This window comes from Dermacentor silvarum, chromosome 9 (genome assembly GCF_013339745.2).
Source record: "Dermacentor silvarum isolate Dsil-2018 chromosome 9, BIME_Dsil_1.4, whole genome shotgun sequence".
Taxonomy (NCBI): Eukaryota; Metazoa; Arthropoda; class Arachnida; order Ixodida; family Ixodidae; genus Dermacentor; species Dermacentor silvarum.
In genome coordinates this window covers 131,551,313-131,574,780 of record NC_051162.1, presented here as the reverse complement: position 1 = coordinate 131,574,780, position 23,468 = coordinate 131,551,313, and the positions used below count along the sequence as shown (strand labels likewise).

At 47.8% G+C, this 23,468-nt stretch overlaps 1 protein-coding gene across 2 annotated transcripts; it reads left to right on the top strand.

Annotated features, from left to right (window-relative positions):
- Window positions 1-3,401: 3,401 nt before the first annotated feature.
- On the top strand, window positions 3,402-15,779 carry LOC119463903 (alpha-scruin). Of its 2 annotated transcripts, XM_037724725.2 has the most exons (6): window positions 3,402-3,599; window positions 4,931-5,161; window positions 6,626-6,915; window positions 7,519-7,790; window positions 8,845-8,997; window positions 15,590-15,779. In XM_037724725.2, the coding sequence occupies exons 2-6, from the start codon at window positions 4,982-4,984 to the stop codon at window positions 15,730-15,732; spliced, it is 1,038 nt and encodes a 345-aa protein (XP_037580653.2). In that variant the 5' UTR covers window positions 3,402-3,599; window positions 4,931-4,981; the 3' UTR covers window positions 15,733-15,779. The 2 variants fall into 2 exon arrangements, with proteins under 2 accessions (XP_037580653.2, XP_049511682.1); XM_049655725.1 differs by lacking the exon at window positions 3,402-3,599 and having other exon boundaries at window positions 4,817-5,161.
- The last annotated feature ends 7,689 nt before the right edge of the window (window positions 15,780-23,468 follow it).

Below are 23,468 nucleotides of genomic sequence, written 5' to 3'. Positions count from 1 at the left end.
GTAAGCTCCCAGTCAGGATTTGGCAATGCCTGCGCCGTATGCATTCCAACCCAATTTTATTCTGTAAATTTCTTTCTCGTGATCAGGGTCCCCTGTGAGTAATTGACCTAGATAAACGTACTCATTTACAGACTCTAGAGGCTGACTGGCGATCCTGAATTCGTGTTCCCTTGCCAGGCTATTGAGCATTACCTTTGTCTTCTGCATATTCATCTTCAACCCAATTCTTACACTTTCTCGATTAAGGTCCTCAATCATTTGCTGTAATCCGTCTCCATTGTTGCTGAACAGGACAATGTCATCTGCAAACCGAATGTTGCTGAGATATTCGCTGTTGATCCTCACTCCTAAGCCTTCCCAGTCTAAAAGCTTGAATACTTATTCTAAGCATGCAGTGATTAGCATTGGAGAGATTGTGTCTCCTTGCCTGACTCCTTTCTTGATAGGTAACTTTCTACTTTTCTTGCGGAGAACCAAGGTAGCTGTGGAATCCTTGTAGATGTTTGCTAAGATATCCACGTATGCCTCCTATACTCCTTGATTACGCAATGCCTCTAGACTGCTGGTATCTATACTGAATCAAATGCCTTTTCATAATCTATGAAAGCCATATAGAGAGGTTGATTGTACTCCGCAGCTCAGGTGCTCCTATCTAAATACGTCTAAAAGGAGAATTGGTTTTTCTTGGCAACCACTGCACCAAATTTGACGAGGTTTGTTGCATTTAAAAGAAGAACGTAAAATCTGGTGACTGTTGGCTTCGAAGTTTTTATTTAGATCGTCAATATTTATTAAAAATTGACAAAAATCGTAAATTTCCAGAAAAGGAAACTACCATGTTTATAACTCTAACTCAGCAATTCAAAACGATATCACAATTCTGTGCATTGCATCTAATAGAACATCTTAAGCGGACAAAAGTGATATATAACACATGAATCTCATAAAATTTTGTAACATGGAAATACAGCTTTTGCAGAACCCTTGTACACAATGTAACGAATTGACGTAAGGTATGAAGTGACATGGCAAATTTGTCCGCTTTGACTGATCTAATGGATGCGGTTTACAGAAGCGCGATAGCTGTTCTTTATGCAGAGCTATTAATTTGTAAAGTTCGTGATTCTATTGTTTTCGAACTTTCAAATTTCTGAAAATTTGTTTAAAAAATTCAGGCCCTAAATCGAAATTCCGCTTCCAACAGTCACTGGAGATTTAACTTTGTCTCTCAAATGTAATAAATTTCATTCAAATAGGTCCAGGGGTTATCTCAGAAAAGCGTTTCGGCGTTTTACATGTATTCGAATAGGCTGCGTTGGAGTTGGGCCCGAGCTAAAGCTTCCTCTTAAAGGCCAGCTGTAACGAAATTTTGGACCGCGTAAAAAGTCTAGTTTAAGTGGTGTAGAATAGGAGTAGCCTCCGTGCTAAATTTGACGTTTGAAAGACGAGCAGAAGCGTCACTAAAAACTCGCAAAAATAGCCGTTGATACCGAAACTAAAAAAAAAAAAAAAAACGCCGCCATTACCGCTCGCCGGTTGTGGTAACGCATTACCTGGACCGCGCGGCTCCTCGTCATGGCTGCGCCGGCGGCTTCCAGCGGCGCGTTGATAGCGACACCCATCAGGTCCACGCGTCGTCTGCTTAGGTGGTGATTAAAGGCTGCTAACTGGAATACTATACACTTATAGCCCTGCTGTTTTGCCAAGTTTACTTTAGTGGTACTATATGCTAGTCATTTATAACAAATTTAGCGAAATTGAAATTTCGTTGCAGTTTAACTAAGAAACCAGACTTCAAGCTACAAAACCTGAAAGGAGTACTGGCACGAAGTTATTGTCTTGTTTTCATTGTTTTATTGGATAGCCGTCGTCACAGTAATTAACACTATGGAGCCCAATTTAACCGATAGTGCAACAAATAATTGATTACGTTGCCGTCTGTGCGACCATTTCAAAACGCGTGTCAAGAGCAGTGCGGCTACGGATATGAAAAAGGAGAGTCATCACGTCATCGAAACTTGGGGGGGGGGGAGTCTATACTGCAAGTGTCCACCTAGCTAGTGGATATATCCATTTTGTCTGCTGATGAAGTTGTGATTGGTTGGGCTGAGGTGCGCGTGAGAAGGCGACAGGCGCGGCCAGCCAATCAGCACTTTAGCAGCAGACGAAATGTGCATGTCCACTAGGTGTACAGGCTTACAGAACACAGAAATCGGAAGTGGTTGTCGTCTGCCGTGACGCCACTCAAATGTTTCGATGGCGCCGCAACTAAACTCCCTATATAGTAAAAGTACCGCCATCTACTCTTTCCTCCGTCGTCTCCTCTCCTAAAGCGCTTGCTTTTTTCTTTATTTTTTGCTTGCGAAAGCAAGTCGACGGTGGCGGCCCTAGAAAGTCCAGGTTGAAACTTTCAGGCCGGGCGCGCGCTGCCGCCGGAGACTGCGGCTGCGCAGAGGTAATTTCAACGTGGCTCTGAGGCGGGAAAAAAAATTATATATATATATATATATATATATATATATATATATATTAAATCAAAGCGCGCGCTATCATCGTCCAATCGGAGATACAGGAGAGAGCAAAGCGGCGTTGATCAAAGGATGGCGGTACTTTTCTTATATAGGGATTTTAGCCGCAACTAAAGCCCCTATATAAGAAAAGTACCGCCATCCTTTGATAAACTCCGCTTCTCTCTCTCCTGTATCTCCGATTGGACGATGATAGGGCGCGCTTTTCACTTCTTTATATTTTCTTTTATTCCGCCTCACAGAGCCATGTTGAAAGTCCTCTGCGCAGCCGCAGTCGGCGGCGCGCGCCCGGCCTGAAAGCTTCAACGTGGACTTTCTAGGTGCGCCACCGTCGACTTGGCTTTCGCAAGAAAAAAGTAAAGAAAAAAGCAAGCGCTTTAGGAGAGGAGGCGGCGGAGGAAAGAGTAGATGGCGGTACTTTTCTTATATAGGGACTTTAGCCGCAACCGCTCTGTCGCCGCTACGGCAAAACACGGTGTTCGCCGCAGCCGTGACAGATGGCGCCACCGTTCCGTTGCACAGAAATCGACATGTTTTGAGTGGCGTGACCGCGCAGACGAAACGCACTTCCGATTTATTGCGGGCAAACCTGTAATTCCCGAATACGTTGCATTAAACTAAAATCACTGCAGAATGCTACATCTATGCGACATTTCAGCGGAGATCAGGTAGTGGTTCAACTGCGGGAGTCCTATACAAACACAGAGTTCATGTGACAGCATCTGCACACATAATGCACGAGAGATCAGTTCTTTCGCGAGTCCTTTTAGCGGCAGTTTTGTGCGAAGAGTTGATCTTCTCGTGTCTGCCTAGTTCACTTTCATTCGCTTTTAAAAGTGTAGTATACTTACGAACGAGCTGCAAGCCTGCCATTTAGTGTTTCTTTAACACCTGTTGTTGGCTACTCAGCAGGCGGGAACGTCCGAAGCGTTCCTTCCGCCTGTCAGCGGCTGGCCCCACGAATACGAAGCCCGCTATCGCAACCACCAGGATAAGGTGGCCAGGGTGCAGGCACTGGTCAGGGGATTCCTGGCCAGGCAGAAATACGCCAAGCTACACGCCCGACCAAAGGTATCCAGGCACTGGGATGCACGACACCTATCCATATGCGCTACACAGCATGCAGCGTACACCCGGCGACAAAAGTTTACGGACCACGGGATCTCAGAAAAAGCTCAATTCTCGAGCAGCCTGTAGCAGTAGCCAGTAAAACTGTATACGACAATGCTGCTAGCATATACTAGTCGAGGCCCGAAATACAGATACCTGGCTACGTTGTAAGGCTGCGGAGATGTTCAACTTTTTCTCAATTTCATGGTCCGTAATATTTTGTCGCCGGGTGCACATAAGAGGGCCCTTGTAGAAGCCATGCTGTAGATGCCATACTGTCTGCATCTTTTCCCTCGTTTTTAATTGCATTCTCTTGTGCCCTAAATTATAGTAAATGAAAAGTTGAAGCATTTAAGCTTTTTAGCACAATTAGCGTTGAAAATGTCTTGCTGCTTTTGCCCACTTATCCCTGTAGCTGCAAAAACGGAAAGGATCTAGATATGACATTTTTCAAGAATTATTTCTCATAAGAAAAAAAAAAGAAATTCATATATTTGCATTGAACTACCATGAATTCTTTTAGCGGCAGCATTCATTGTGTGCTGCTCCATAAATTTGTGCCGACACTTAGCGACGTGTAATCATGTTTTTATTATCCTTATTTGTACGATTTCAGAATAGTGTTTGCCTGAGCTCGTTGGTTGCATATAGCACAAATGGCACATACCACAAAAAAAAAGCTACTTGCGCAAAGACGATATTTCGCTCTAACAGACGGATAACCGGCATGACAAAAGGAAGGAAAAAAAAGAAGTATTGGTTGTTTGTGATATAAAAGGTGTGGGAAACTAAGAATAAACATTCAGTTGCTAGTCCAGCGTGTGTCGTCGTCCCTTTCTGTTCGTGTCACTACGTTCTGCTGTAAACCATTTATGCGGTTGTTTGATTTATTTGTTAATTAACCTTTTTTTTGTTTTTGTATAACCACTCACACTTCTGCAAATAGCCCTGCGTTGGCTGCAGCATATGTAAAAATAAAGAAATATATATATATATATATATATATTATATATATATATATATAATTAAAACAAAAAATAAATATTAAGAATATCTAAATCAAAATGTACACATTTGCATATATGTTCTACTTGGTGGAACTTCCGTAGAACTAGATTGGGTGTACCTTTGGTCCCCGGCTTACGCTTAGGACTTGGCTGCTCATTATCGTAAAAAGAAAGAAAGAACCAATGAAATAGAGAACACCGAAACGAATGCTGTCGCAACTAATCTGTTTGCACAACCGGCGCGGGTCCGGTGAACGTGTGCTCATCACGGGCCCTCCGTGGCAGCCACCGGCGTTGCTGCAGGAGACGGAAGAGGCGCCTGTCTCGCTGGCAGCCATGGAAGAGGCGTGGAGCTTGCCGAGGTCGCTGCAGGCGCTGCCCAAGCTGCCCGAGCCGGGACCCGGCCGACCCGCGGCGTTGCTGCTTGTCTGCGGGGGCCTGGGCCCCCAGAAGCGCCTAGAGTTCAGCTGCGCCGTCCTCGGCTTCGCAGCGGGACACATTTGGCGGTGCGAGAAGGTGAGCGTTGGCAACCTTGGTCGTTTCCAGTATGCAGTTTCCAGTTTCGAGCTTTTTTCTTTTTCGGTTTCCTTTTCACTGTTTAGCCTATTGGCCTGGGGTGCTATTCGGGACATGGAGGAAGAAAAATATAAGAGGGAGCATTACGTCACGCAGCCAGCCTTGGCAAGCGAACGCTTCGTGTAGCCAGCAGTGGTGGCCCAACACATGACCTCTTGCGTCAAGATCACGGAGAATCAAGATTTGCCGAGACGTTTGGTTACCGGTAGTTTTTATTCGGTGCGCGCTCGGCCGGCAGCTACTCACATGCAGAAAGAAAGAAAAAAAAAGATTTTTTCTTGGTTCGTTTTTTTCCTTGGTTTTGGTTTTGTTTATTTCAAGAGTTTGAAATTGTTTCGAATGGGTATTGAAAAAAAAAAAAAAGCAACCGGGAATACCAAAACCTACCGCGCGCTCTGACATATCCTCGTGCTCTGACGTTTTCATGACGTGTTGGGCCATCACAGTCGGCGACAATCGCGTTGCAGTATGCTTCATCCTATATTTTTCTTCCTCCATCATTCTAGACATCGACAAATTCCACCATATTGCTGAATTCGTCATATTTTCGTCAGTGCCGATTGATTGAGAAAGCTGCTATACGGTTTCTCTGATTGGTTCAAAAGGCCGCCATTATAGAATCTGACAATATGTCGGAATTTGACAATGTCCAGAATAGCACCTCTGATCCTGGTCTACGACCGTTGATCTCCCGCTTCAAAGACAATGGCCGCAGGCTTCTTCGTCAGGATGGAAAGAACAAGGAGGGAGCCAAGATGAGTCAGCCTAATGCCATCATGTCGCGGTAATAAAATCAACAGTTGGAAGGTTAGCACCACCCTTTCTCCCGTTTCTTGTTTCTTTTTTTCCCCCTTCACTCACTTTTGAGTTTTCATCCGCCGCCGCGCTCAGAGCACGGTCTTCCGGAAAAAAAGTCACAGGCCTGCGCGGCACATGCAGCACAGTCACAGCGTAAGCTGGTGGAGCGGCTCAAGAGTAAAGTTCAATTTGGGCACCGCGCACAACAGGGTCTCTTATTCTAGAGTACCAGGGAGTTATTCTGTAAGAGTCCACCTAATGGACTGTCCACTTCGGCCGATGCTGATTGGCTGGAGCTGCACGAGTGAGGAGGAGACAGGTGTCCCCAGCCAGTGTCCTTCTCGCTCGTACAGATGCAGCCAATGGACAGCCGAAGTAGACGTTCCACTAGGTGGAATCTTACAGAATACCCCCCCCCCCCCCTATTCTCTACGCTTTCACATTCCGCCATGTTGTCGTTTTCAGCGTATTAGAGAGACCGTAGCAACCCTGCCAGCCAATTGCGTCGCAAGGGCTGGCGAACTTGACAGTATGGCGTAATAGCCTCTGTAGACAGGCTGCTGCTGATGTGAACCATGACGATTATTCCACCTGTGCATGCTGCAGCTTCCGCAGCCTCGGCACCAGCACGCGGTCACCTGTCTGGGCGACTCCCTGTACGTGCTGGGAGGCTTGGACACTCGCAACAGCCGGCGTGGGCTGCGACTGGCCACCAGCGCCTGCTTTCGCTACCGCTTCCAGATTGCGCACCAGGGAGACGAGAGGCCCAGGCAGATGGCCGAGACGGCGGGCCAGTGGGAGCGGCTTCCCGACATGCGTCATGCGCGCATCAATCACGCCGCAGTGGCCCTCAAAGGGCGCGTGTACGCCGTCGCCGGACAGGACGAGTTCGATGTGTACGCACGTTTTTCGCCGTATAATATTTGAAACACCTTTCGGGCGTATCTTCGGCGTTGGCGCGTCCATATCGCGTCACACGACAACATACCGTGGTCATCGGCCATGTCAGGCTGAGCCGGTTTTCTTATAGCTCAATCCTCAAGATGAAGACCACGCAGAGACCAAGGACTGAGTTTAGGCCTGAGTCAGTAACCATGTGGAGTGCATTTCAGCCATCACTGTTGGTCGCCGCGCAGCATAAGAAAATGAAAGAAAGAAAGGACGCGCCGATAAACGCCGAAGTTACTCCGGAAGCATATTTCATACAACTGAATTAGAGAAGAAAATTGGGCTGCTCGGCGTTGTATTCCTTAACGCACTTAACTTAGCACTTAACTAGCGCTATAAGGATGCAAGACAAGAACGAGAAGGACACAGGTAAACACAACGCCAGACTAGAACCTCTAGGTGGAAGTCTAGCGTAGTGCCCTGCATGCGTGTTTATCATCGTTCAAGTCTTGGGTCTTTTTAGCGCCCGCTAAATGTGTCTCAATTCATGTGGCTGCCGCCTCAGCTTAAAGTTACAGTCATGACCACACAGCTCTGCATGGTGGGCGCAGCTTCCTGAGCTCGGTGGAGTGGTACGAGCCCGGTGCGTCGTCGTGGTGCGAGCTGCCGTGGCCGTTGCCGTGCCGTCTGTCGGCGTGTGGAGTGGCCGCTTTCCGCGGCGCTCTGCACGTGGCCGGGGGACTGGTGCAGGCGCCCCGCCATCCGGACTGCCTGTACGTTGTCTCGTCGCTGCTGCGCTGGGACGCCGCCGCCGGCCGCTGGCAGAGGGCAGGGCCGAGCCTGCCCTCCGGTAGGGGATCATTGGCACTCGTCGAACACGACGGTACGTAAATTGCATAGCCGAGCCGATCCGGTTGTGAGGGCGCAAGCGGAAGAGCCTGCCGCTGGGAATTTGGTTAATACCTTTTCTTCATACTTGGGAACAGTGCGATGCCATTACATGACATTTACCCAATGAATTCTTGAAAATTACCCATTAATTCTGGGCACATAGTATAGAGCGCAATATTTGCTTTCCCCATTCCTCCTAGGCATGCTTCCTTTCAGCTGGGGTGGCATCGATAGCAATGCCCTGGCTATTGCTCCTTTTTATTTCTGTGATGCCCTCCACGGTTGGCGTCTGACAAAGATGCCGGAAAGCGACTGGACGAGCTGGACGCGTTGACAACCGCCGCTTTCTCGTTTGCTAGAAGATTAGCGGTGCATACGTGCACGAGTTATGGCTATAGCATCTATGGGCTGGCGCGCAGGTTAAAGGCGGGACATAATAGAGGCGGGGCCTCGAAAGTCGCAGGAGAGATTGAGCGATCTTTTATGCAAGATTGCGGGCTCTCGATCTGCTGCTCTCTGCATGCAGCGGAATAATATTTTGCTCTCATGTTCATGGCAACATTGTCTTATGATTGTGGACGTCGTCTTACCGTGATCAAAGATTGTTGCTGTGCCCATTAGGAACTGAACAATGAGAAAAATCTAGACCTGTCTTGCCAGCGTCAGTAAACCGTAACAGTTTCGTTGTTGCTGGTTTACGACTTCCTGCAGCATATATATATATATATATATATATATAGCGCAACGTGGCGAAGGCTGTGTTGCACTTCTTTAGTAACGAAGCCAATGACCTCGCCTGAGACTCAAGGGAGAAGAGCAGCGGTTAGTGCTAGATCTTTGAAGGCTGTTAGATTGCAAATGCAGGTCATTTTATGTCTGTACCTGTGCTTATCTTTTGGTGGAGGAAGACCTCAGCTTTTTCTTGATGACGGCATTCCGTAAATGATTTTAGGTAGATGTGCACATGAAAGAAGCGATGGGCTGTTTTAAAATCTTTTGAGAACAACAATGTACCATTTAGTCATACCGAATGGACCATGCTGCAGGCTCCCTGTACGCCATAGGAGGGCTCGCTAGGACAGAGACTGGCCACCTCCGCGTACTCAGTGACGTCATAGCGTACAACGAGAAGGATGGATTTTGGCGCAAATGTCCACCTCTGCCAGAGCCACTCCATGCTTGTCAGGCCTTCTCTCTGGGTGAGCGGACAACATAACCTCAAAAGCAAATGCGTACGTATTCTGTCTCTCGTCAACACGTCAGCCCGGCTGCTGCTGAGTGGATTTGGCTGGGTGACCGATGCGGCCAACAACCGGTGAAAAAAGTCACAGTTTCGCCCGAAAGGCGAAGCATTGATTGCGATAGCAAATTAGTTGACAGCTATATGAAGTAAGAATAGTAGTTTTATCGGCCGTGTAAATTTAACAAGCATGGTGTCACGCACGCACAAGCAACCATGAACACATCTCACTCGATGACCACGGAAACTCGCTGTCAAAACGCCGCAGTGAGGAAGCGCGGAAGCAGCAGCGAACGAATTGACCTTCGCATTTCGCTTCAATACGAACTAAGCGGCGAAAACACAGCGTACACGAAGCTATCAGCACTCGGCTCTCTGTCCCCATTGCAGATCGCTTTCAAGATAGATACACCGCGGCCTCTGGAGTAAAACGTCCCCCCTCCTCTCCCCCCGTCCCTCCACTGCCCCGGTGCCTTGCGCGCGACGTAAGACAGCGCGATTCCTCCCCGCTTTTCTCCCCTGTGCTTGCGAGATTGATTGAAATACAGCGTACGCCGCGCCGCGACGATATTATCGCCCTTGGACTTTATACCAAACAACCCAGCGACGGTGATGCTGACAGCATAAATGCACCTGCTGCGTCCATATAATTGCTATCGAATAAAATTTAAGTGGTACCCACAAACTATATACCAACGCTTACAATATCCCCTTCAGTCACGAATTATGATAGACTTTCGATAAATGTATGAAATTTACAAATATTTATGCCAAGGTACTGCATGCTCCATTGAAAGCAAATCTAGGTAGTGGAAGGACTCCTTGTGCATATTATGATGAGTCATTATAATTATAGAGTTATCGAATATCTGCTTAGTGATCAGTCAGTCATACTACGTTTCTTCATAAAATAAATTTAGTAAACCGCTCGAATTACATACACAATTTAATTATTCGCTGCAAGCATTACTAGAAAGGAAATAAAGTTATTTCACAGCTGCTACCAAACCGCTTCACGTCGAACAGCCCGTCAAACACGGTAGTGCCTTCACCAAAGCGGTCGTCTATAGTGACACATTGCACTCAGAAATAAAGTGGAGGTGCGTTAGGTAAGCGGAATTTTCAAGTTACTATAAGCTTAATGTTCGCGATCTATTCCTTGACACCACTGCAGAGAAATTGCGAAAATAAGTCGCGTGCACAAATGTGTACGCCGTGACTGAAGGGGATATAGCGAACAGCACTGACGATAGTTCAAGAGATACGACATAACCACCAAACAAGACTGGAACTTAGAATGTTAATTTACGAGAACAATAACTGCCATGGCTGTTTGCACACATAGTCTGTGCGCTTTGTAACTCGTTTCGTGTGGAATACATGCTTTGCCTCAGTTGTACATTCGAGAACGTAAAGGCCTCGCCTTGCTATTACTGTTGAGTCCGACAGCAGAGACTTAAATCGGTTCATTCCAGGCTAAAATAACTCAGTGAGTGCCGACAACGCTCTGGCTTGCGCGGGGTAAACAAGCATATATGTACGTGTTTAAACTTTGCTACAACAGCTTTAATATAGCTTTACCGTGGTCAAAAAGCATACAATAAGTACCATGTAAAACCTTGAACTTGGCGAATTTTGCCACGATTACAACTTCAGGGCGAACAAATGCTTGCAAGGTTCCAACTTCGCCATGGCCAAATGTTTGCAAGGTTCCAACTTTGCCCTGGCCAAATGTTTGCAAGGGTCCAACTTTGCCCCGGCCAAAAGTTTGCAAGGTGCCAAACTTTGCCACAGCGAAACGTTTACAAGGTTCCAATTTTGACACGGCAAAACGTTTGCACGGTTTCCAACTTTGCCCCGGCCAAACGTTTGCAATTTTCAACCTTGCCCCGGCCAAACATTTGCACGGTTTCCAAATTTGCCCCTGCCAAGCCTACGTTTGCAAGTTTCCAACATTGCCCCGGCCCAACGTTTGCTAGTTTCCAACCTTGCCCCGGCCAAACGTTTGCAAGGTTCCAATTTTGACACGGCCAAACGTTTGCACGGTTTCCAACTTTGCCCCTGCCAAACATACGTTTGCAAGGTTCCAACTTTGCCCCGGAAAACGTTCGCAAGTTTCCAACCTTGCCCTGGCCAAACGTTTGCAAGGTTCCAATTTTGACACGGCCAAATGTTTACAAGGTTTCCAATTTTGACACAGCCGAACGTTTGCATGGTTTCTAACTTTGCCCCTGCCAAGTTCATTGCCCTGGCCAAATGTTTGCAAGGGTCCAACTTTGTCCCGGCCAAAAGTTTGCAAGGTGTCAAACTTTGCCACAGCGAAACGTTTACAAGGTTCCAATTTTGACACGGCAAAACGTTTGCACGGTTTCCAACTTTGCCCCGGCCAAACGTTTGCAACCGAGGCTGTGGGTTCGATTCTCACCGCCGCCGGGCACCCACTGGTTCAAAAGGGTACAAGCGTACCCCGGCCTGGCGTTCGGCTTCCTTCAGGGGTGATACGCTTGGGAAAGGAGCCTGCGCCCTGAATTCCCGTCGAAACCAACGTGAGCACGGAAATCACGGTGCAAACCCACACCGTTTGCAGGTTTCCAACCTTGCCCTGGCCAAACGTTTGCAAGTTTCCAACCTTGCCCCGGTCAAACGTTTGCAAGGTTCATATTTTGACATGGCCAAACGTTTGCAAGTTTCTAATTTTGACACGGCCAAATGTTCGCACGGTTCCCAACTTTGCCTGTGCCAAGCATACATTTGCAAGTTTCCAACCTTGCCCCGGCCAAACGTTTGCAAGTTTCCAACCTTGCCCCGTCCAAACGTTTGCAAGGTTCCAATTTTGACACGGCGAAACGTTTGCACGGTTTCCAACTTTGCCCCTGCCAAGCATACGTTTGCTATATATCCCGTGGGTCGGCGTAGTGACCTCACGGCTTAGCTCCGGCTCTGCGCAGCCACGGCAACCACTCCGCACGGCGCGGTGACGTCATGGCTCGGCAAAGCTAAGGCGAAGCGATGCGGCACGCGCGGTGACGTCACGGCTCACGCAGCTGTGGCGAGGCTCAGCGCGGTCGGCGCAGCTGGGGCGAAGCGTTGCTAGGTGGCACATGGTGACGTCATCGCCAGGCAGAGGTTTTGCGGTGTACTCGACGGACCATCCCCTCGGACAAATTTTGTACACGCGTAGGGTACAGCTACACTAAAACATTCACGTCACAATTTAAGTGAAGCGTCTCATATTAAGAGAGCTATGGACGATTACAAGTTACCCTCCTCCCTAGCCATGCATTTTCTCCTCAACTCGTTCGCCGAGTGATGGGGGCTAATCAGGCTAGTTAAGCTCCGCCTTTGCTGGCTCTACGTCATGATTTCACGTGATGTCATCTACTTCCGGTTGTGTTGGAGCCAGTGCACGAAGGCTCTCCAACCTCTCAGCTATCCGCCTGGGGTTGAACCGCTAGCAATCTTGTGTTGACTGCACTGTACTGTTTTATAAAAGACGAAAAAAAAGGACTGACACACGTGCACAAACTGTCAACTGTTTATTATTCGCTAGCGCACGTCAAATATATATATGAAGGATGACTGCAAGTGAAGAGAAAAAACATGAAAAGAAAGACGAAATATAAAACTAATTTACACACATCTGATTTCACAATGACTGGTATGGCTTAATCTAACATTCATCTATGAATTTTTTTTTCCCAGCGCCACAGAAGGTGTGCTCACGTGATTTCCTGCTTCATTTTTAGCATGAAATACGCTTCTAACATTTCACGTGCTTCGCGCGCATGTGTGTCAGTCCTCTTTTTCGTCTTTTACAAAAGACAGTATAGCACAGTCAACAGAAAGATGCCATACCAATAAGCCCTAGTAGAAGCTTTATTGAACGTGTTCAGGATCACGGTCCTGCCGAAAATTTGCACCAGCAGGAAAGTAGAATACGCTTGGTTACTGTTATATTGGTGCTGTGTTTGGTTGAGCTTTGTGTCACCAGGTGGCTGCACCGTGCAAGCAGTTCACGTTTGCGCCTCTGTTCATCACGTAAAACAAGTTCATATAGGTGTGCTGTGGTAAAACGGCCAGTACACAGCCGTCTTCGTGCTCTCATAGTCATTTCGTTAACTTGGTATGTAAGTGGCATGGGTTCGGACATGGGCAATAAGTGAAGAAAACACTAAAGGATGATGGTAGAAGTCATAGTGATTTGCATGACTTAGCAAAAATGACAATACTCAGCGAACAATGATGATCACTGAAATGGGTTCTGACATAGGTACTAAGTGAAGGAAACACTAGAGGCTGATGGTAGAAGTCATAGTCATGAGCAGGACTCAGCAAAAATGACAATGACTCAGCGAAAAATGATTAACACTCAAAAACCACTGAAATGGGTTCTGACATAGGCACTAAGTGAAGGAAACACTAGAGGATGATAATAGAAGTCATAGTCACAAGTATGTCTAAGCAAAAATGGCAATGACTCAGCAAAAAAAAAGATTAACACACAAAAACCAATGAAATAGGTTCGGAAGTGGGTACTAAGTGAAGGACACACTAAAGGATGATAGTACAAGCCATAGTCATGAGCATGACTTAGCAAAAACGAGAATTACTCAGCAAAAAGAGATTAACACTCAAAAGCCACTGAAATGGGTTCTGACATGGGTACTAAGTGAAGGAAATACTAAAGGATGATGGTAGAAGTCACAGTAATGAGTATGACTCAGCAAAAATGACAATGACTCAGTGAAAAATGATTTACACTCAAAAAACGCTGGAATGGCTTCGGACGTGGGCACCAAGGGAAGGAAACACTAAAGGATGACGGTAGAAGTCATAGTCATGAGCATGAATCAGCAAAAATGACTCAGCGAAAAGAGATTAACACTCAACTGGAATGGGTTCGGGCATAAATGAGAGGTCATGAAATGAATGTCATGACATGCGTGTCATGTCGGTCATGAAACAGTCGCCTAAATCTTGGTGCTCTTATGGTTGTTCCGTTAACTTGATCGGCTCCCCGCACTCTGCTTTGCATAACATCGATTCCCACAGGGCGTGGGATCTGCCGTTTTTTTTATAGAAACCAATTAACTAACATTTAAACCATTACGAACACTTGTTCACCATAATGGTGGAAAAATTATCGATGACGCGCCCTGAGCAGCCAATCGGAAAGCTCGCCCTACTGACGTCATATGGTCAAATCGCGTCACTTAGTCAGGGGCGGCTGAAAACTCAGCCGATTGGCATGCTGCGATCGGTAGCAATGTACCTTTTTAAAACCTTATAATAAATTACACGCTTTACGTGGAGCGCTTAGATGCGTCAATTAATGATCAGAAGGACCTACTCTAACGACTTAGTATGTTTGTATAAAATATTTTCAGGGTCCCTTTAAACAGCTTCGCTTAGTTCACAGGGGTGTATGCCATTGCGCTTGGACCCTTTCTGCACTACCTCCAGGATCGGCCCACATTTCAGGCATACACCGCCAGACTACCTCCAGCTTAAACAGCTTCACTGTTAAAAACAAAAGAAGTCCTCGTCTAAGAACGTACTTGATGGTGTAGCGCCCACTGACGCCGCAAAGCGGGGACGCTATAGTCGGCGCTCTCCGACGCCGCCTTGGTGCCGGCTGCAAAATAGAAAAATAAAGATAAGCAGCGCATGCTCGAGGCGCAAGCATGGCACGCGGAGTGTTGTTCTAGAAGTCGGCTGGTCCTCTCGGTCGGGCGCTCCGCGGCGACTCCACGGTTTCTTACAATGGGAATGCCGTTGTATAATGTCGTTATAGATTTTTCCATCGAATTTTATGTCGTAGAATCTTCGTCGAATCTCATATCGTAGAATCTTCTTATCATTGATTTTTTTGCGTAATCGCGAGGACTAAACCGGTATGAGTGCACATTTTTCAAATGTTACCATAGGTGCCAGCACCTTCAGTCCACCGACAACTACCGGAATGAACTTGTTATTGCTCTTCGAAGCATGGGGCTACTATATTACCCTTTGAGGCTTGAATATTATCTTGTGCCCAAACAATGAGTGTCTTAATTGCGCTCAAATGGCGTGCGCTTATCAGCGTTCCTGACGGGAAAGCAGCGAGCGCGGTGTGTTAAATCATGGCCTCCGGGCGTGCCGCCCGATCTCGGAGGCCAAAGTTAAATAAAAGGAACACATGCGAGACAGGCGACTATTGTTTGGGGACAAGCCCGAAGGGTGTAAAATTTTTGAGCCTAAGAGCCACGTGAATCACAGGTACAATGTCTAACCAATGACGATCCCCCCCCCCCCCCCCCCCCCAACACACACACAGATAAATGTGCATATAGTTTTGACTTTTGAGCTACACTGAAGTGGATGCCAACATTCTTTTCATGAAACGTTCTGCACCTTGCGGATTTACGCAGAATTGCCTCATTTGGTTCGTTATCCGATTGATCGGGCAGCGCAGCACTGCAAGATCTCGGAAGTCATATTTGGTTGTGTCGACAGCCTTCGATTCCCGGCAAGATAGTGAAAGCGATAATGTTTGGCGTCTCAAACTGCAGGCGGGCAACTGTTGGTGGTCTCTGGCAGCCGCATCCTGTGTCTGGAAGACCAGCAGTGGACCTGCAAGGCCAGTCTGCCGGCTCCGCTCGCAGGATCAGCCACTGCCATGGTGCCTTCTCCAACAATCGTCCCTGCGCCGTAAACCCTCTAGATGGGCAGCATGGGCAAGACGACTGCACCAATACTGCTATGCCCTATGGTTCAATTAGTTTACGAAGCCATTTATTACTTTTCCAGTATGAGTGATTTACGTATATCATTAGCAGCACAGTGAAATAAACATGCATCTATGAAATGATTATTGCAAACAGCAAGCTATTGGTACATTCGACTGGTACCTATTGCGCTCCGTCCAACCTCTATGCCATGGGTTCTCAAAGTGGGTTCCGCGGAACCTACGGGTTCCGCAGGCCCATGCTCGGGGTTCCGCGAGCCACTGATATATTTTCCCTGGTCCCGCCCTTGACAAGCGTCTAAAACGGCGAACACGAGGTGCGCTTTATCCAAAGAACCTTCATTACCGATGCCCGAGTGTCCAAAAGCACATCACAGTGCGTAACAGCAACGCGCGAACTGCGTAATAAATGCGCAAGCAGCTTTTAGCCATCCAACCTCTGAGAACGGGCAGCACAGCACGCCTAAGCTTTCGTACTTGAATCTCGGAGGCCGTAGCTTACCACCATGCGCCTTTCTCCTATTTGTAGATAGGGTAGGTGCCGATAACGTGCGCACCGAACTATACGTTGGAGGAATAAAAAAAAATGCGCGGAGCACCGCAAATGCGCGCCGCAGAAGAGCAAGAACGGCGTAGCGTCCAACCGAATCGCCAGACCGCATCGCCGTTGTCCTCAGCGGCAATCGTACGCGGCACGTGACTGACAGCAACGCCGAAGCGCTTCGTGCCTAATTGAGCCTTTAAAGCCTTTATTCTTGCGTTTATCGCCGCGCGTAACACCGCGTTGGCGGCTAGCCGCGTGCCTCCGTAAGTGCGTAGTCGCTATCTCTGATCGCGTCGATAACCACCGCAGTTTCGTCCGCAGCGGTTGCGCAAATAGTAGTTTCGTTTTCACTCGATGCGCGCGTCGGCTGCGTGCCTTCCCAACTGCTTAGTCGCCTCCCATGGCAGCGTCGATAGCGACCGCAGTTTCGTCCGCACTTCTTGCAGCGAAAGGTAGTTTCGTTTTGACTTGGTGCGTGTGTCGCCCGCCTGCCTTCTGAACCGTAAAGTCGCCGTCCATGATCGCGTCGATAGCGGCCGCGGTTTCGTCCGCACTTCTTGCAGCGAACGGTAGTTTCGTTTTGACTTGGTGCATGCGTCAGCCGCCTGCCTTTTGAACTGCAAGGTCGCCGTCCATGATCGCGTCGATAGCGGCCGCGGTTTCGTCCGCAGCGGTTGCGGCAAGCAGTAGTTTCGCTTTGACTCAGTGCAAAGCTGTCGAAGATAAAAATCACCGGCTACATCGCGATGGACGGACAATTTGTTGGCCAGCAGCTGAGTGGCGAAAAAATAATCGGGATGTGCGCCCGTTGGTGGAAAGCGCGTCTCAGGTGAGAACGCGCGCCGCGAAGGATGTCGCGACGCCTTCGCCGCTGCTAGCGCTAATCAGTCATGAGATGAAGACAATTTCAGCTTCCGCACTGGTCTTGTGCTAAATAGAAACAAGATTTCACGATTCATTGAGTAAATAAAAGCGTGTTGGCGTAGTGAAGCATTTATTTTTTTCTTGATACCCTCGATAATTCGACATTCGGTTAATTCAGGGGGGGGGGGGGGGGGGGGGGGTTCCTTGGCACTTTATGGAGCTTAGCAGGGTTCCCTGGGATGAACGTACTTGAGAACCCCTGCTCTATGCCAACTCTTGAAATCGTTGTTCTTGTGCCTAACGTAACATGGTTATATGGTTGCTGCCGATGTAGTGTGTGTTACTTGTGTTTTTGTTTTATTCCTATATGTATTGCATTATTGTTATTACTGGTTTTAAGTTTTAAATACCAGTGCCATGAACTTTACTGTACATTACCCCCTCACGTAATGCTTCTAGGGGCCCGTAAGATATCTTTAAATAAATAAATTGTCACGAAGCACTTTGGGAAGTAAGCTTTCGCACTAGAACGATAGAGCAGCGAGAGGTAGCACAGCCGATCGAGCACCAAAACAAGGTTTATCTCTCTCGTTGTCGTTCTCTCTCTCATAGCCACATCCCCACTGCTCCTTATCTTGCAGTACAAAATAAATTTTCAAACTAGGATTGCAACGACGTAGAGCAGATTCCACTCAAGATTGGAGCCTAAAGAAGCAAGCCCAAGATGAACGTGCGGTCACTCGTAATAGCAATTGAAGGCCGGATGCAGAAACAAATCATGGCTGCTTGCCTTGTAAACAAACATGGCAGACACACTATGCACGCACCTTCAGAACTGCCATTAGAATGGTTATAGACTTCCACCACGCTCACCACATCCCGTGTCATAAAATAAATGTTGGCAGACTGCGTCGACAATGTAAGTTGCAGCAATCGCGCGAAAAACTCCGTAGGATACTGGACACGGCGGCGCTGTTGTGTCTGGCGGTCCTTCGGGACAAAAGGAGGCCGGCGCCGACTCAGACGCGCCAATCTGGCGCCCATTTCTCGCGGCCGAGAATTGTCACCTGGGACAATTCTCGGATTAGCAGTTGGTCTCCGGGCTATCTCATGCGTTGCTAAACGGCAGTGTCGCCCCTTCGGTGCAGTTCCGTGAATTACCAGCGCCGCCCGAGCCACGAAGAGGCCCGGTGCCGATTGCGACGCGCCAAACTGGCGCCCTTTCGAGACAGCCACCGCCCTCCCTGGTTCCGCGAACTGACCGCTATGGAGAGGCGAATCTTGAAAGGGGCCAGTGTCTGGCAATCCCGGGGAACGACATGAACGTTCGGTTCCCAAGGTGTCAACCGCTGCCTGTGTTCGGGGGCGACCTAGCAAGATTGGAGGCGGAGCCCGGCGGGAAACGACGACACATCACGTGCGGGATATGGCCACCTGATCAAAGATTGTCATTGGCTAAGAAGAAAAAGTGCATTCCCTCGTCGTGTGAAAGAGGGAAACGAAAGGGATAAAATAGTGGGACTTGAGTGATGTAGAGAGGATTGACCATGTAGAGAACGCTCAATCATGTAGAACGCTCGGAGATGTAAACGCTACTATATGCAAAGATGTTAGCACGTAGACGGCTCCAATATCCTGGAGCCCTTCTTGTAAAATACCATGTACAGTGTATATAAAACAGTTTTCTAATCTCCCTGGATAACTCCTCCTCTTGGCACCTGGCACGGCACCATACATGGAAACCTTGATAGACCCTCGGACCATCGGCATTCGCAACAGTGCTGTCAACCATCTGCCTAACCTAAGCCTAACCCTTCCATCACAAAGGTGAGAGCGCGCATAGCACAGAATAGGCGAATGTGTACCAAGCATTCAATTTCACACAGCCAGTGTGAAAGAGTGTTTGAAAGTGAAAGTGAACAATTAAAGTTCCAATAATATTTAATACATCACACAGTCATCTGTCAGTGTTTATTTCTAAGCGGCAGCATGAAAAGAAACATGTTGTACTTGAAGATGCACTTTTGACAACCTTCAAAACACGGTTTTAATACAAACTGGCTCCTGCACCCTGCAAAGTGGTCAGTCAAGAGATTTCGTGTTGAGTTTTATATAAATACAGCTGTACAAAACTTTACAAGCAGCGGCAACTTCGTGTTTGAGTGTTCGGACTTGTCCTTCTGCCCAGGCTTCTTGGTATAAGTGAGGTATTTAATAAGTTAAACTGGAAGACTGTCTGCAGAGCTTCCAGTACTGAGAGTGACGCAGTTCTGCAGACTGTGTCATATTTATGTAAGTTTAAATCAATCGAATTTTTTCAGATTTTGGACACGACTTGCACTGGACTAGTTAGGAGTTAACGTGGCACTTCAATTCTGTCACATTTACCCATTTTTGGTGCCTTCCCCCACTCCACAAAAAACATTTAAAAGCTGAAGTAAAAAAAAAAAACCTACTTACAAGAGTCATAAAAGTTAAAATTTCTCCGTTTTAATTCAAACAAATTTCATTCAGACAAGTTCAGCACTTGCCTGAGAACATCACTACGGTTCACATGCATATAAACAGGGATATCCGAACTAGCCCCAAGCTAACATTTTTTCTATGAGGCTTCATACGAACGAAATGCATTTGCTCGAGACAACGCTGAGGACGATACAGAAGACGACGACGCTCTCTGATGACGCGCGGACTGGTTTTGCATCTTGTATGCCCGGTATGCCAGTGGGCACTTTGTAAATATTCTGTAAATATAATTTAAACCTCTCTTTCTCTGTACCAGTATGCTCAAAATTAGAAAACAGCGCTGCAGAGGTCAAGACAAACACACAAAACAGGAACATGAGCACAGACAATGAAGCGCTTCTGTCAACTGATTTATTAGAAAAGAACACAGAGAGTGAAATCGTGAGCAGAAACGCCAATGCACAAAGAACTATGCGCAGTATATGAAAAATGGCATGTGCTGTGCATAGTTCTTTGCACATTGGCATTTCTGCTATCGATTTCACTCCCGCTGTGTGCTTTTCTAATAAAATTACCGGGGATGCTTGAAACTTTCCAAGAGTGTGAAGGCAAAAGCAGAGTTGGACCCATAGCGATGTGGAATGAAGTTCTGAGCCCATGTGGCGACGTATACAAGGCACGAGAGCGTGCTGTGAGCGTGCTGCTGCCGTTTCCAGAACATTCTATGGGTGCCGCCGCTGACATTTCCCTCCTCCTCCCCAGCGCTGCCACTGCGCTTGCCTTCAATGCCCCTACTGCGCTGAAGCTTACATTTCCCTCCTCATCCCCAGCGCCGCCATTGCCCTTTCCCTCTATGCCCTCTGGCATTGAGCGTGAGGGGCAGTATGGGAACGCTGGCCTGATGAGAAGCGTTGGAGCCAGCTGTGGAAGAAGACAATGAACGCACAAGCAGTGGCACTGGCGTGAGACAAGCGCGAGGCAAGCTTTCTCACTTTTTCTGTACCTCACAGCGACTTTGAAGCACAGAGATCTAAGGCTCTGGCCTTAAAATTGGTTGACAAAAATGCTTTTTCGTCTGTGCTCGTGTTCATGTTTATGTGTCTTTACTACTGCACTGTTGTTTTACAATTGTCATTTTAACTAGCCCCAATGCAAGCCTTAATCAACTTATGCTCAAGTTGGAGATGGGCTCAATGAAGTTGGCATAGATGTGCCTCGCACGGAGAAGCTGGGCATAACGGAATCCGGAATGCTGGACAATACAGCTGCAGGGGCATTCAAGAAGCTTTTGCCGGTGACAAGCTTGCCGGTGACAAATTTCTCGATAGCAAAGCTCTTCTGCAGTTGGCACTCGTCCAGCTGGTAGTACGGCTCATTCCGGAGGTGTGCTGCCTTCCCTCTTTCTGTCCCATGTCTTCTGTGCGCTGCTGAAGTCAACGACAATCTGGAGAGAATCAAATACATGCACAATCATTTAACCTTCTGTTCGCCGAGAATTATTTGTGACGTAATGAATTAAAGCAGTCAAGCAGTATTCAAACTAAAGTCCATCTCGCAAGTTGTGGCTGAGCGAGACCACAAAGGGGAACCGAGAGGCTCAATTTTTTTTATTTACGACCATAGCAAACAGACACCGAGAGAAATGAAAGCGAAAAAAAAAAAAATAAACTTACCGCAAGTGGGGAGCTGAATTAACATCTTCCGCATTACATGTGTGGTGCTTCACCATTCGAGCTACCATGGCAGCCGTCCTACCATCCACTTTCTTAGGTATTTGTGTATTTGCACAAAATTAACTGTGGAAGCGTTACCCGGCACTGCTGACTGCCATGGTGGTGGATGTAGAACGTCCTTTTTAACTACAGGCATCATGTAGTATGTGAGCTTAGGAGCAAGCTAACAAATCCTCCTTTGTTGGCAACACATTAAGCATTATGCTACAACAAACATTGTGGCATCAGAGCTATTAAAGTCGAGCCCTCAGTATGCGATGAGTGAGAAGAATAGGGGACTCTTCCCGCTTGACAGCAATTTTTGAACGGCATCTGAAGACAAGTGTGCGCTCGTTGGAGTTGAAAGCAAAAACGGATGCCTCTGGAAGCGGCATGAACACTTTGGAACAACAAAGACCAAATTGCCTGGAGACGGGGATGGTGAGGGGACTGGACAGGCCCTGTATTAAAGGGACACTAAAGGAAAAAATAATTTCTTTTGTATCAATAGCTTACCCTCCCACAATACCGAAAACACCACTATTACCACGAGAAGCCGCTTGGTAAGCCAGAAAGAACCGAAAAACACAGAGGCGAGTGGCGACGCCACCTTGAAGTTCCCGCCCTAGCTCACCGTGACGTCATGGACTTTGACAGCGTCTTCTAGGTGCCAGTTAAAGTGAAATCTTGATGATAACGAATCTCACGGGGTCACGGAAAATATTCGTATTAGCCGAAATTCGTATCATCGAAACACAATTAAAACTAGCTAAATTAAAGAGTCGGGGGTGAACTCACTCAGGCACGTGCACGTAAAAAGCATTTACAGCATAGATCACTTATAACGTAACTGCTTATAGCGCAGAACTGGCTAAAACGCGGCCTTTTCCGACTCCCGTTTACCCTCCCATAGAACTCCATGTATATGCATACCGCTTACAGTGCAGCCGCGTGAGACGAAATACCGGTTATAATGCGGCTTCCGCCGGAAAATCTCGCCGACAAGGGCGGTAGCGAGCACGCTTCTCAACGAGGTGCGCCCACCGACGGGAGAGGAGATCAATGAAGGCGATGCGGAGGAGGAGCATGAGACGTGGAGCATAAGTCCAAGGGCGATAAAATCGTCACCGTGTGCCGTATGTGCGAGTGAAAGCGCGCCTTTTGCGCGGGAGACGCGCGCCTTCACGCACGGAGAGCGAACGCACAGCGGAGAGCAAACGCGACTTCACGGCCGGGCGCGCCAGTCGAGCCTGGCCCTGCTTCCGTCGCACGAAAGCCCGGGGGGTATGGGAGGGAGGGAGGGGGGGTGGGGAGGCGACGCTGTACTGCGGGGCACCAAATGCGTATCTTGCAACCGGGCGCAAGGGTAACTGGCGACGCAATCTACCACCAAAAGGAGGAAAGCGGGAAGGCAACGCAGGAGGGAGGGGGGGGATTCTACTCTGCCAACAAATGCGTTCTTGTACTTTGCGCCTGTGCCGGCTGTCGGGGTTGTCGCGCGCACCATATCTTGAAAGCGATCTCCACACGGCTCTGACCTTTGTATGCGCTGTGCTTACGCCGCTCAGTTACCGTTGAAGCGATAGACCGCATGAACCTTCGCTAGCTGCGGCGGCCGCGCACAAAAGCAAGATAAGCGCCACCGCGTCAGCGTCAAACTCTTCGCGCCCAGTCGTGGCCTCCGCGCTGTCCGGCGCCGCATCCGCGCTGTTTTTTTCCGCGGCCGTCGGTGGGGCGGCGTTTATTCGTATCAACTGACGTGGGTTGAAAATCGATTCGTAACAACCGTTCTCTAGCACGTTGCAAAGTAATGGGGCTCAGCCGGGACCACAGAAAAATTCGTATCATCCGGAAATTCGTATTAGCCGTGATCGTATCATCGAGGTTCCACTGTAATTCTTTAGCGGTAAAGATCGACTACAATGTGGCAAGTTTCGCGAACTTTTCGCGAGTCAATGTGGCCGAAATGCGAAAAATTACTTCAAAAGTCGTGACGTCACACTGAAATCAGACGTTGGGGTTCCCACGCGAAATTCAAAAAAAATTTACTTTGAGCTTAATTTTTCTCTTCCCTTCGACAGCAGAGTTTCTGAAGAATACTTTATCAGTCCAAGATG